At 34.9% G+C, this 15,204-nt stretch overlaps 1 protein-coding gene across 6 annotated transcripts in view; it reads left to right on the top strand.

Moving 5' to 3' along the window:
• LOC107685309 (neuronal growth regulator 1-like) overlaps nt 1-15,204 on the top strand; it is a 112,270-nt gene that overhangs the window by 75,442 nt on the left and 21,624 nt on the right. For 2 of the 6 annotated variants that reach the window (XM_016481857.1, XM_016481856.1), the window contains exons 7-8: nt 1,459-1,500; nt 4,366-4,407. The exons of 2 other annotated variants lie outside the window; for them this stretch is intronic. In XM_016481857.1, coding sequence (XP_016337343.1) covers nt 1,459-1,500; nt 4,366-4,407 — 84 coding nt within the window. The remainder of the gene's footprint in view (nt 1-1,458; nt 1,501-4,365; nt 4,408-15,204) is intronic. 2 more of the 6 variants (XM_016481859.1, XM_016481858.1) reach the window with 1 other exon arrangement.

The following is a 15,204-nucleotide window of genomic DNA, read 5'->3' as shown; positions in this document are numbered from 1 at the left end:
CCTCATATGGCTTGTTAACTGAGGGGTGTTACAGAGTATTTGTTAAATATAACAAAAAAAAATGTGTGTCTGATTGGTCCAGACGCTACAGTTACCAACATTATTCAACATATCTTCTTTTGTATTGTAAAGAAGAAAGAAAGTCATACAGGTTGGAACAACATGAGGGTGATTAAATGATGACAGAATTTTCATTTTTGAGTGAACTGTCCCATTAAGGTGCAGTCATGCTAGAGTGTGTTCATTCACTTCCATTCAAAGTCATGTGAACGTGGGAGACTGGAAACATGGACACATGCAGAGAGTTTCACCTTTCAGTGTGTGCCAAAGTCCAAGTTGGGTGAACTCTGATCTGCAAGTTTGCATTACGGAAAGATGTTTGACCAGTAGAGCATCTGAACAGATTTACTGACCTCTTGGTTCAATACAAAGAATAGGAATTTTAAAGCTGCATGTTGTGCATTGTTGAAAGAAAGTGGAGTATATAGCATATTTTAACAATAGAATTTAGTATTATTTGAGATTTAGAAGTATTTTATTTACTCTACAAGGGCACTTGTATGAACTCACAGGGAAATGATTTCATACATCTACTAAAAATGACCTTGAGGCCAGGTGGTTCACAGTAATGGCTAGGACAAATGAAGTTAGCCACTTTTGTTTGCAGATGCTACTTGGTTTAATATTTTGTATCTAATGCAATGACAGCTTGACCTTTTTAAGTGTCCAAATAGTTTTGCTTTGGCTATCGTGGACGGATTCATTTTCCATTTTTTTTATATTTTACTCTTTTATGTACATGTATCAGCAGATGGAAATGTGAAGACATTAATGTTTCTGTATATCTCCCCCAGATCTAGACGTATCCCTCCAGTTAAGTTTTAATTACCATCAGTTAAGTAACTCACTGGAAAATATTGAGCCTATATGAGATTAAAAATGGATTGACATTAAAGTCCTGCTTTTAACATTTCCCAAAAAGGGAGCTCGGGCAATTGAGAGAGTATGATATCTATTAATAATATGAAAACTATATTACATCGTCATGATTAAATGACTGTCTGCTAGGTGCAAATTTAATTTCATGTGTTAATTGAGCTGAGCTTCATTACGGTCCGTTGCATTGAGTGATGCTCAGAAGCTTCTAATTTGGAGTATCAAAGATCAGCGATCATAATATGATTTGAAACCGACTCCGATGAAAACCCTCTGAACATAAAAACCGAACAAAACATGATTGAACATTGCATTTTGATCAAGATGATCAAGCTCAGCAGGAATTGTTTTATTTTGTGGTGTAAAGGGCTCTTTTATTGCCTGCTGACCACAGAAGCAAAAATGTTCACACCCTTTTTCCAGTCTTTAGATGTTTTTGTTCTGTTTTCCCTTATTTTGGGTCTTCATTATGTTAATAATATATAAATGTCCTCTTTTCCCTCTCCCCTTCTTTTCCTGTAGCAATTATTGAACCCACAACAACTAGTGCTGTCTCAAGTCCAGGTCAGTATATATGTCACATGCTGTACGCAGCTCAGTAAGGGATCCGAAATGCTGCACTAACCAAAAATGACCTCTTCTTCATTGCAATTTCTCCTTCTCTCGATTGGCCAGGATGCCTGCTGGCATTCAGCTTTGTGTGTCGTCACATTATTTTTTTTTATTTATTTTTTTTTTCTAGGGCTGTCAATCAGTTATTTTTAAATCAAATAAAATACATTATACTTCAGTTAATTCATCGCTTATCAGTGTTTGCTGAGAAAGTAGTTGTAGCCATGATTCAGCTCCTAAAATCGACATTTAGAACCTATAATATGTAAATTTGCATTTGCAATACTAAATACATTGTTTACTTATTTAGATAAAATGTTTTCGCATATTTTAATACGCTTTTCATTAAAAAAAAAACTCTTTTTGTTCTGAGTCTGACATTTCCAAAAGAGATTGTTCTCGGTTGAGTGAGTCATTGAGTTGTAGTCTCAAGAACCATCTAGACTGATTCAGTCTGGTTCTTAAACGAATCAGTTGAATCATTTAAAGATCCAAATCAAAAGAATAATTTGTTAACAAATTAGACATCAGTAAAAAAAGGAGATCAACTTTAAAAAATGTGTTAGGGCATTACTTTTGTTTCTTTTTTTTATAATTGATCACTTTCAATTAAAAACGGAGTTCAATTGACAGCCCTAATATTTTTACTTTATTTCTTTGTGTTTCTTTGTGTTTTTTCCTTTAACTTGTGGCATTGCACAGTACAGCACTGACACCCCTCTGAGCGAGCACTGTGGCGTTATAGTGGGCACTGTCATGTGTGGCGCTGGGGCGAGTGGCTTTCCTAAATGCTGACTGCTTCTCTCTGGCTTCCTCATTCTCTGCTTTAGTGCGGGCTGCATGAAGGGCGGGATATTGATAATACGCCTCCTCAACTTCTCTCTTTTATTTGTTGTCTGCCATTTTCTCTCCTCCTGAGCAGCAACTGATTCCGCCGCCTCTGAACGTCTCTCACGATCTATGGCGTCGCTGTGTTCTCACTGTTGTGCACCTTACTGAAATCACAGACCATGATATTCTCTTGCTGGGGGAGCGTGGAGTATTTGTGTGTGTGTGTGTGTGTGTGTATTGTGTGTGTGTGTGTGTGTGTGTGTGTGTGTGTGTGTGTGTGTGTGTGTGTGTGGGCCTGTGTGTAATAAAGGGATAGTTCACCCAAAAATTTAAATTCTGCCATTATTTACTCACCTTCATGTTGTTTCAAACACATATGACTTTTTTCGTTCTTGTAACACAAAAAGAAAAATTTTATGGAATTGCACTGGTCGCTGTTGGATATATATTGCCTGGTATCAGATATTTAATTGTGCATGCTCTTTTCTTCTATTTTTACATTTAGATTACTTTTGCCATCATCTAATGTTCACTTAGTTATCTTTCAAAAACACTAATCATTTAATGACACTGTTAAATCGACTCTCTAACAAAAATCTCAAAATGAATATCCATGTTTTTATGAATATCCAATGAATATCCATTTACTGCATATTATAATGTTGTGATGCATTATAATGCTGTAATTCACTTGTAGCATTTAAAACAACTGATTTTAATTGTTTAGTGTTTTATTTTTAGTTTATTTAGGCAAAATAGCGTAGAATTTTAATGTTTCATATTTTAATATCTATTTTAACAGTTATTGGAGCCAAACATGAAAATAATTATTGGCTTAACATTATTGAAAACTGTTACTGGAATGCCAGGTTACAGAGTGCGCTGTTGGTTACAGTGTTTTCTTCTTGTTCACGTTTTAAACAATTTCTTTATTTTTGAAAATGCCACAATACAGTTTAAAATTCAAATGTTTTTTTTTTTCAAACTGATACATTTTCAAATATTTTATTTCCAATTATTTTAGTCAAAAGTATGCCAAATACAGTAAATATAATCGTAATTGTTGTGCTCGCGTTACTTTAGTTAATTAAGTTAAATGGTATGATGTCATTGGCCACCCTGCTCTTTAAGATATTACCATCAAAAAATCCATATCTTTCGACCACTAAGACTTGTGTGCTAAATTGCAAGTCTTCTGAAGCCAACAATAGCTTTGTATGTGGAAAAGTCCAAAGTAAATGAATCAGATGATCCAGTTCACAAAAACTGGCTGAATTAAAAATCATTTTGTGTCCAGATTGACCAGTAGATTCTTCAAAATTTCTACTTTTGTGTTTATTATTTATTTATTTATTTTTGGTTGAACTATTCTTTTAAAACATGACTTTTAAAAGCCAGTGTGAAAATGTAATCCCTCAAATGGGATACATTATTTCCCCTAATGCTTTCTCTTTAGCACATCAACTCTGACATATACGGACACAATGCACACACTAACAATGTGTGTGTGATGTGTTGTATTGCATGACTGTTCTTAGTAACCACAATGAGTATCATTCAGCGTTACAGATCTTATTGCATTTTCATACTCCAGTTTACAGATATGCCACTGTATTAATAGGTATACCATTTGTATGGAATGGATATAATTAGCCATGGGGTCCTCTCACTGCCAGAGTTTAGACCTTTTGCTAGTGTGTAGCCCTTAACTTTCATTTGATGCAACGCTTGCAGAACAAATGACAATTTCATGGTCCACTGCAGTAGCGGCAGTATCAATCGCTGAGATAAACTGTCTCGACATCCCACTGTTCTTGTTTTGTCCCAAGTTCCAAATTGTATTTCTAGTTAATTTTGTGCTGTCCTAGTTGAGCGACTTGGCCGAGAGAGGATAGTTTAAATTCCTCGCAACAGGTGCACTGCTTATTTGACAAAGAATATAAATGAATTAATACATGCTAATTATGTTTTGACATCTCTTCACAGGAGGGTTGGATTATGGGTATTCAGAAAGAAGCAATACATACGGTATGCAAACGGAATGATGTATAGAAATGTATATGAGCATGTATAAGGGGAGACCGAGGCTAGTTGTCACGCAGGGAATTGAATTGGTTGTAGAGACAAGGGTATTTTCTTGTAAATGTCAGGTGTCACATGACTTTTGTATGTTGTAATTTTTTAATTACAATATTTATCGACCATTTTGTTTCTCATAATTGTTTTATTGATTGAATTGAGCTTTAAAAAGCTATGTTAGGCTTAATAATGGCAGGTTCTATTGTGACAAGGTACTGCCTATGCTATAGTTGCATGTTGTCACAAAAAAAAAAAAAAATATATATATATATATATATCTTTTATCCTGGACAATAATGGTGGAATTTAATTTAGATTTAATAGCTTTTTGTAGTCAAGACTTAAATACAAAAATGGAGTTTTGACTATTAGCCCCAGTCTCCCCTATGAATAAAATTTAAACATATAGCTATTAAATCCATTCTTTACTTTGTATGTGTGAGATATTTCATATTAGCTAGAATGGAAACAGGAGGAGATGTTAGATTTTTACAGAACAGATGCTTGTCGATACCTACTCATAGTTCTTTTGTGTGATTTCGAAACATTTTGGCCTTTCTTTACACATTTACAACTGTGCTAAAAATGGCTATAATTGACTGTGAAAATCAATCCCTAGTTCACACGCAGTGTGCGCTTTTCTCCAAACACACTGCCAGTACTTTTGTGTTTCACTGCATGTTGGCTGAAATAGCAGCTACATTCAGACATGCTTTTGATTCCACTGAAAACCAACCTGTCTCTTATTGGTACTCCTTCTGACAAATAGTTCAGACAGCTTCCACACAAAGTGAGATTTATGAAGCATTTGAGCTATTGGGATTCATACAAGATTTATTCAGTGTTTCATTTAAAAAAATAAATTAATTAAAAAAAAATAAATAAATAAATATATATTTCATGTTGTTGATAAAGAATGGAATATACTTTATTTTCTCACTCTTTTTTATTTTATATCAATATGGTACACAATTATTTAAAAGTACTCAGAATTAATTACCTAAAATGAGTAATTATTAGATTACGTTACTAACTACAATTTTTATCATGCAATTTGTAATCAGTAATGGACTACAATTTTCAAGTAGGCCTAATCTACCCAGCACTGTATACAGTACACTGTATACACAGAAACAAAAAATCCAATCATTTAAGGTTGCATTTTAAAGAACAACTTTAGTACAATCCATGTGACAAAACATCAAGAGAAACTTAAATCATAACTTCAGTGTTGTGGCCTGAGCTCTCAATATATATATATATATATATATATAAAATGAAAATTACATTACTCCAGGGTTTCCCAAAATGAAAGAACTGCAGGGGGGCTTTGAGTTGATGAAAAACTATAATTAATCAAATTATAGTTTAAAAAATATATTTGACAATCAAAACAAAACGTTTGAACACTAAAAATAGATTTATTTATTTTTTACCTGCATGTCAATGTGACATTAACCAACATCAGAGAACTGATGTGAATGTGTTGTTAAATCATTTAAAATCTCAGGGGTCTTCAAGTAAATATTTTAGGTCAAAGGGGATTTGCGGATTTAAAAAAAATCAGGAATCCCTGCATTATACAAACGAACATGAAAACAGCAATGACATTACATGTTTAAAGTTAAAAAAAAAAAAACTTTTGTCCAGATCAGTAAATAGTGAGGATCACTGGATATGAAGACATTTCACAGCTGTATATCAGCTGTGTTTAGTACTCTCATACATGGTCTAATTGACTGAGAGGTGCTTTTGTCCCAAATTAATTTGCATGACATTTACATGGTCATTCTATATTGTGAATATAGTCAAAACTAAGTGGTATGAGACCCAGTAGGATTTTTAGAAAGAAAAATTCAAAAGAGAAAAAAAAATCATACAATCAATACTGTACAATTACAAATAATTTACTGCAATTGTGTGAATAATATGGAATCATGTAATCCATAAAAAAGTAACTGTAATCTCATTAGGAGCATTTTAAAATGTAATATGATTTAATTACAAGTACTTAATTTTTGGAATATGATTATGTAATCCTGATTACTTACATGTAATCAGTACTGTCCATCACTGACAGTATATAATCATAACCTTATTCCTGGTTGATAGATTTAGTACTTTTAGACTTTTACAAAAGATAAATTATTCAAGGAAATATGCAAAGTGAAATATTTTCAAATTATTATTTTCTTAGGGAGCTTTTTGAGGGTCTCAATTTGACACTTCGTCCACATTCAATTGTCTTCTCTTGATCCCATTCTTCAAACCTCCAAATGAGCTTAGTTACAGGGCTTAATCATGTTTAAGAGCATAACTATAGCTCTGATATCCTGCCCAACTGTGTCTCATTCACCATATCAACAAACGAGGTTATTAGTTGGATGTCATTAGTTTGACATTGCTTTTTTTCTTCCTCTGAGACTCACATGCCTGATTTTTTTATTTTGGTGTCTACAAAACAAAGCAATTACCACTGTCATCAGATCAAGATACTCGCCTTTTTTGTACTTTCAGCATCGCTAATGAAACTTTCACTTTTTATCTCCAATGTTAACTAATCTGGCAAACTTGATGGTATAGTGTTGTCAGTTTTTTTTTTCTTGTGAACTGTTACAATGCTGCATACCGAATCCTTGCAGTGGATTCCAAGCATATGGGAGAACATATGCCAAGCATGTATGGTGCATGAATACTGATTATTATTGCAAACACAGGGCCCTTTCGACCAAAATGAGCATCAGCGTGAGAGAGAGTTATTGCCCAAGGACATGTGCTTGCTTAGAATGGAGATGTGGTTATAATTAGGTTGTTTACCTCGGATATGGTCTGCAATGAAATAGTGAGGATATCATATTTTTCTAATCCATATTTAGGTTTTATTTTTAGTTGTTTGTTGTTTGCATGTTCATGTCAGAGCTATGTTTTCAAAATAAATGCACTCTGTCATTTCATTTCTAGTTCATTTTTCTGTATTATTTCATTAAAACGTGCAACTTAAAATAACTGTTTTCTGTTTTTTAAAATGCAATTTATTCCTGTAATGGAAAAACTGAATTTTCAGCAGCGATTACTCCAGTCTTCAGTGTCATATTATTCTTCAGAAATCATTTTAATATGCTGATTTAGTGCCCAAGAAAAAAAATAAGTAAATAACATGTTATTATCAATGTTGAAAAGACTAGTGCTGCCTAATATTTTTATAAAAACCTAAAAGAAAAATCAGGAATTTTTGATGAATGGAAAGTTCAAAAGCAAAGCCTTTACTATAAATCTTTTGTAACATTGTAAATGCCTTTGCTGACAATTTAACATGTCCTTGCTGAATAAAAGTTTTAATTCCATATATTACTGCCTTTTGGAAGGTAGTGTATAATTTCATGCATCTAGGGCTCTTGAGCTCAAATTAATCTACAATTTTTTTTATTTATTTACTTACTTTAATACTCTTAAATGTTCTAAAGTATTTTTTTTACTTAAAAAATGCCTCTCAAGCACTAAAACCCAAGTCATTTATCCTCCCATTTTATCTCTGCCTTGCAGAAATGTGCTATTTTTGTGAAGAGCTCCCACTCATGTGGAGTTTCCTCTTGTAGTGTTTTATAGTGTGCCAGATTTGAATAGAACGCCTTATATGAGACTTTTACTTACAGCCATTAAAACATTTTGTAATCACCTGCTCATCTTCATGTCGCATGTATGATGGGATACAAAAGGAGTTATTGAATAAAAAAATAAGTTGCTTTTTTTCCAAAGACGTTTTCCATACAAAAGTGGATGATGACCACCAGTGGCTGTCAAGCTTCTAAATGACAAAAAAAGTACCATGATTGTCAGTGAATAACATTTTACATTTTAATCTACTCCTCACACAAAGCTGTCATATGGCTCAAAACGATCTGGAGCACATGAGTAACATGGTACCTATTGGTACTTTTTGGAGAGTGTGATTAGATGCTGACATTTTTCATTTTTGAATAATCTGTCCCTATATATTAAAATAGTTATTTTAAATTTTAATAATCATTACTATACAGTAATGCTGTTTTTACTGTATTTTTTTATTAAATAAATGTACCCTTGGTGAGCATAAGAGACTTCTTTCAAAAACATTTAAAAAATTGTACTGACCCCAAACTTTAAACAGTAATGTCTCTGTGTGTAAACATCTAAGTATTCTGGTTAAAAATCAAGTCAAATTCTTAGACTTGGTATGTCCCACATGTATGGCTATGACAACCAATGACAGAAAGCAGACCTGAAGACCACATGACAAGACAATGAACCAATGAAAGCATGACACAAGAAATAAAACAGCTGGATTACAAGATATATATATATTTGCAGGGTAATACAAACAAGATTATATGAATACAAGTGGTATGTGTGCAGAGATCGGCTATATACAGAAATGTGAAGCAGAAAATTAATATGTACAGGACAGATGGATCTGTACAGCTAGTATGAATATGAAGAAATAGAAATGTCAAACAAAAGTTAAAAATACAGAATTTGCATATTGCACAGATGGGTTTGTACAGGTATCATGTATGAATATTAATTTACATATTGCACATTAATTTTATCACTCACTAGAGATGTGCCCGAGTATTCAGTTTTGTGCAGGTTTCCAAATTAACACTGAGTGAGCACCAATTGCAAGTAAACATTGGCTTTACGGAGAAAAGGAAAACAAACTTGTACAGTACGCCAGTTGGCCAGTAGCTTCTTTTCTTCAGATCTCCATGTGGCAACACATATGTGAAATACTCCTCATATTAGGCCACCAAAACAAAAATATGAGAAACAAAACGACAATTTTGTGTTTCGCTTGTTGATCCATCAGTGTTTCCTGCACTAAATTGTCAGAGCTTGGCAAGAGAAATCATTTATTACCTAAAATCACTTATTATACTTGATAGTTAAAACCCTAAAACAAAACTGTCTTCATTTTGTTACTGACTACTGAACATAATACTTGCAATTAAGTGAGTCAGACATTGAATCTGAACAATTTGATGCAGCAAAAGGTCCGTCAGACTGATTCAAACCTATAACTCATCCTTTTGAAATGTTCATCCAACGAATCAGCTCATAAGATTCATTAGTTCAGGAAATTGGACTACATTAGTCAGACGCATTCTATTTTTATTTTTGTCTGCAGCCCATAGGGCTGTCAAAATGACTGAAAACCTAAATTCGAATTATATTCAAATTTAAAAGGCATAATTTCAGTTAGGGGGAAAAAAGCTTTTGGCTTCTCTCCTGAGGCCACAAGAGGGTGCATCGAGCAAAATATTATGCACGTTTCGTCAAAGCGCAATAAAATAACATGACTATCTTTGAAAAAAAGTGCATAATGTTTAAAATAATGTTTATAAACCATATATAATTAATAAAGTTGCTTAAACAATTAGAAAAAAAACAGCATCATGCATGTATGTATAGTTTAATACAAAGGACCGAAAACCAATCACAAAGAGTAGGCTACTTTCTTCATTTAAAAACATGAGATACAGTGGGATGGGGAAAAACCGCCATAACGTCTTTAGACATGTTTTTTAAAAGTTGAACTTGCATTAATTTTACATGGCTTTCTAAAAATGCTGCTCTCTTGTGCGAGACGCGAGTGCAACGCTGATAGATGTCCCTCTAGAAAATTAGATAAATATGCATTCTGTGTGAACGGCTTGATTTCAGTTTTGACATAAACAACATCTTCTCCACACTGATGCTCTCGTTTTCCGCAATATATTGAATGAACAACGTAGCAGCGCCGCATCCAGTGGGTTCAACTGGATAGGCTAACAAAAGCATTCAAATGCAATCAATGACACATACATCGTCATCGCATCTCGTGCGCCACTGATAAGGCTGCCTGACGGCTGACGCAGACCTAAAATTCGAATGCAACATTTTTGCATTCGAATGTGGATTTTTTTTTTTTATTCGACGAACATTCGAAATTCTAATTTTTTTTGACAGCCCTAGCAGCCCACAAGGACAACTTAATATAAAGACATTTCCTGCTATTATTTCATGGTACACAGATTTTATTGCATCACATTCAATACAGACTACGAGCTTGCATTCACAACTCGGGTAAAATATGATTTCTTTTGCCGTGGCACTGACTATTTAGTTCTGTTTGTCACAAATATGGAAGGAAAAAAACTGCTAAAAAACTTTATTAACTTTAAACTTATTAAGAGCAAAAATAGGCCTGTATATTAATAAAACAAAAATGCAAATTCCAGTTTCGTGACCGGAATGCAATATTTATGAGCATAAATTTTCTATCATTGCCAGGTGTGGCAAAAAAAGTATATTTTGGACCATGGTTCTGAATATGTGTTGTTTTGCCACTAATGTTGCTTTCATCATTTTCCACATGCATAAATTAGCATCCAAGCACACATAACATACCAGAACTGTCCTCGCCAAAGTATTCAGAATTCCTACACTAAACACAAATGAAAACATGCATTTTTCATGGGCTAAAATCTCCTACCAGGGGCAAAAATGCACTCTTCCTCTTGTGAAGATTAATCTTTAGCCTTGAGCTCTGTACCCTCTTTGAGATGTCATGTTCTGCCACAAATGGGCAATAGCAAAGGATCACTCACATCGAGTCCATTCTCCTATACTGAATCACCCCCACCTTCCCTTCCCATCTCTCTCTCTCCCTCTCCTACGCTCAATTATCTGTGCTTCTTCTACATGCACTCTCAGCCTGATTATCTCACCCACTCTGGGGCTCCTTCACTGGGCTGTCCATTAAATGGTATCCGTAGCTTCTCTCTCCCTTCCCCCCACACACACCAGCACCAGATCTTCACAAAAGCATCATGGCCCAAACAAGTGCCTGGGTGCAAAGGATGAGCAGGTTAATGTTCAGGTATAAATGCAAAAGCTTTGCAAAAACGTCAGCAGAGGGGAAATTTTTCAGTGAAATCACATGCATTTAGTTTGTAATACCTGGACAACATATACCAGTAGAGCAAAATTGCATTTTAGGAGGTTTCGGAGGAAAATATATATGTAAGCACCTGCTCAGGATTGACGAGATGTTGCATGGAACTTCCTTTGTTATGACAGGGTCCCATCTCCTTGTTGGTTATTTCTCCTTCCTCCTCTCTTTTCTGCTCTTGATCTCAAAGAAAAGCTTTTATCTTGTCAGTCCCATTTCAGTCCCATCTTGAATATTTGCTGTCATCCTTTCTGTCTGTGTAACTTCAGTCTGTGTGCATTGAATTTATTTAATACACAAGTTTCACAATTTGAGTTGAATTACTGAAATAAATGAACTTTTCCACGACATTCTAATTTATTGAGATGCACCTGTATAATACAAATGCACATACACAGACTGACATGGATATGCTATATGTGTATTTCTGTACGGGTACATTTTTATGCATTTAGTTTGTTTCTATGGGCACTTGTAGTCCAAATTTATTTTATTGATTAATAGATTGAATAAAATGTCCAAATCCTTTGTCTTGATGAGGCAAATTTTATAGTATTTTATATATCCTACATATATTTAAATAATATTTTCACACTTTTTGCATAATTTTACTAAATTACTTGATTGGAAATGCAATAAAACACATACACTTAAAAAATATAGTATTTTGTGTTTTGTGTGTAGATAGATAGATTTGAATCTGTTTGTTTTACCAAAAAAAAAAAAAACCCTCTTCCACATAAATGTGCCAGAAGTTGAAGAAACACTCATTATTATACTACATGCCTACAGCAAAAGGCCATGGTCTGTGTTTCTTCCTTCTCGACATTGAACGTTATTCAAATTTATACTAACGATGGTCTACTAATTTAAAATGCACATGCGATTGTCTTTAAATGATAATGTCATAAGGAGTGTCATTAGGAAGTTGGTTTTCAGTGCTCTTTCATGTGGCTAAGCTGAAGGGGGAAATAATGTTATTTCAGCGTGATTTCAAGCCGCAAACTAATGGATCTCACTTGGAGAGTGTTTTACATTTTTATTTCTCTTTTTTTTTCCAGAGTGCAAAAACCCCTCATGAGTCAATAACTCTCAATCTGTTTCTCACTGACACCGTTTACAATATGTGTGGAATGGATTTTATGACATGAGAATGATAGTGTCAGTGGATAGCACTTTGTTGATGATACAGTAGTTACACTGTGAAGATGCATAATCACTCCTGTCATTCTTGCCAGAAAGTATTTTTTTGTTCAGCCATCTAGACGCAGATTTACAGGGCTTTAGCTGAGAACAAACTTTGTTTTTATGCAGAAGATTGTTCCTTGAGCCACTAATGGTAATGGCATTCTCAGAGAACCAATGCTTGTAGCTATTTTAAGGTTTTGTGTATGAACAACTCACAGTTCTCATGTTGGTGAGGTTAGCGGAGACAACTTGTAGCCGGGACATTAATTCAGACTTTCAAGTCACGCCAACAGGGCTCTTGTTATCTTGCTGTGTCTAAAATGGCCTCTGAACCTCAGGGCTTGTATTTATAAGAATATATTTCCTACCTTATTTACATGTTTGAGGGATTGAAATTCTTTGCCTCAGAATGATGAAATGGGGAAGTTGCATCATAAAGCTATTGTCCTCCTCACTACAATCACAGCTTCTCCTCACAGGGGCTCATTAAATGACCGTTTCACTGCTTGGAAAATGGCAGCTAAAGCATTGAAGTGCGTTTGACTGAAAGGAAATTCTAAACTGACCACGGTGAAATGGCATGAATAAGGCACTTCGTTTTAGGAAATACACAGTCGTGTGCCAGCAGCCAGGGGGAAAAAAACTGTTTTAGATGCAGTAACAAAACAAAAATCTACAACAGTTCACAAGCCAACTTCTAAAAATTAGGAGAAATTGATATGAAACTAAAATGCAGTATTATTGGAAATAAGCTGCTGTTCATCCACACTGTGACATTTGTTTGTTTCTATTATTACTAATGAGCTATTTTGGTAAAACACAGATAATTTATCTCAAAGAAGTGAAATATGCAATATACTAGCTAGATCTAGATCATTCTTCACTGACATGACTTGCATTAAAACTGTGTATACTTTCATTACGCAGACTTTTACAGTCTTATTAAAGTCAGACTTCTTTCCAGTCATTATAGTCTGAGAATCTCAGTCTCCTCTAGAATGATCACTGACTAGATTTTTTTTTTTCTTATTCTGCCATCCAATTATCTCTGAAACCAGGTGAGGCAGGTTGTGCTCTCTCCTGAACATGGCAAAACCTCTGTCACTCTTCGCCTTTTCCCCATCTCTCTCTCTCTGTCTTTCATTTCATCTCTCTACCAGCTGCTCCACCCATCCACAGCCTTTCCTGCTCACTCACCATTGCAGAACTGAAATCCTGCTCACTTTACCTGAACCATAAACAAGCCTTATTAAGACATGCTTCACAGCCATGTTGTGCCAAGGATAGATTTAGTTAAAGCGATAGTTCACCCAAAAATGAAATTTTGGTCATTATTTTCTCACCCTCATGTTACTCCAAACCTGTATAACTTGCATTGTTGGAAAACTATTTTTTTTTTCTCCATATGGTGAAAGTCGGTGGGGTCTAAACAACACTGAACTCCAATTTTAATTTTTGCCTTAGCTATTCCTTGTAATTTTGATCTGTTCCTCATACAACCCATCAGAGGACAGAAAGTCATTTAGTTTTTGGTTTAACTGTTTATTTTAAAACTATATATATTAATGCATATGCAAAGGTATGTGTACAGTGCAAGTGATGTTAATTTTGTCATGAGCATAGTATGTGCACGGCTAGAAGGTGACAACACTGTGGCGGCGCGTTGTTTCACAGTCGAAAAAGAAACAAAGGAGAAAGAACAACAATAAACTACTGGAGGCCCAACAACAATGGACAGTTGCATTGAAAAGCACTTGTGTGAAGGAGTTAAAAGATAGACAGAGATATTTTTATCAGACATAACCTCTGGAGAGTAGCTGCAGACACTGTTCAAGCCAAGCATGAAACTTTCTAGTGTCCATACATTCAGTGCCTGTGTTTGAAAGGCTATGCGTTTGGCTGTACACATATACTAAGCATTTGTGTTATCACTGCAGTATACTTTGGGCTTAAAGGGGTCATATGACGTTGCTAAAAAGAACATGTTGTGTATTTGGTGTAATGCAATGTTTATGCGGTTTAAGGTTAAAAAAACACATTATTTTCCAAATAATGTACATTATTGTTGCTCCTCTATGCCCCGCCTTTCTGAAACGCGTCGATTTTTACAAAGCTCATCGTTCTGAAAAGCGAGGTGTACGCTGATTGGCCAGCTATCAAGTGCGTTGTGATTGGCCAAATTCCTCAAGCGTGTGACGGAAATGTTACGCCCCTTACCATACTGTGATGCCCTGTGTCCCGGCGCGACAAAACAAAAACAATAAAACCCATTACAAACGAGGCATTTGTTGCATCCAGTGGGGACATAATTACTGATTATAATGACTTATACTGTCTTTTTACGCGTTGCGTTGCGTATTGTGCTGCGTAAACATAAAACCATGTCTGGAGAAACGACAAACAACAAGTGCTACTCTACACTGCTCAAAACTCGCGTTTGAATCGTCAGTGGCAAATTTTTTAAATATAAATACGTACTTACAGGCTGTGAGTCAGAAGTGCCAGACTGTCCTTGCAAAGTTGGAACTGCCCCACTTTATAGAAACAGACACCGGCATTGTAGGCTACTCTCACAGGAAACAGTCCTC

Source organism: Sinocyclocheilus anshuiensis, unplaced genomic scaffold (genome assembly GCF_001515605.1).
Source record: "Sinocyclocheilus anshuiensis isolate Anshui unplaced genomic scaffold, SAMN03320099.WGS_v1.1 scaffold385, whole genome shotgun sequence".
Taxonomy (NCBI): Eukaryota; Metazoa; Chordata; class Actinopteri; order Cypriniformes; family Cyprinidae; genus Sinocyclocheilus; species Sinocyclocheilus anshuiensis.
This window is presented reverse-complemented; position numbering and strand designations above follow the sequence as displayed.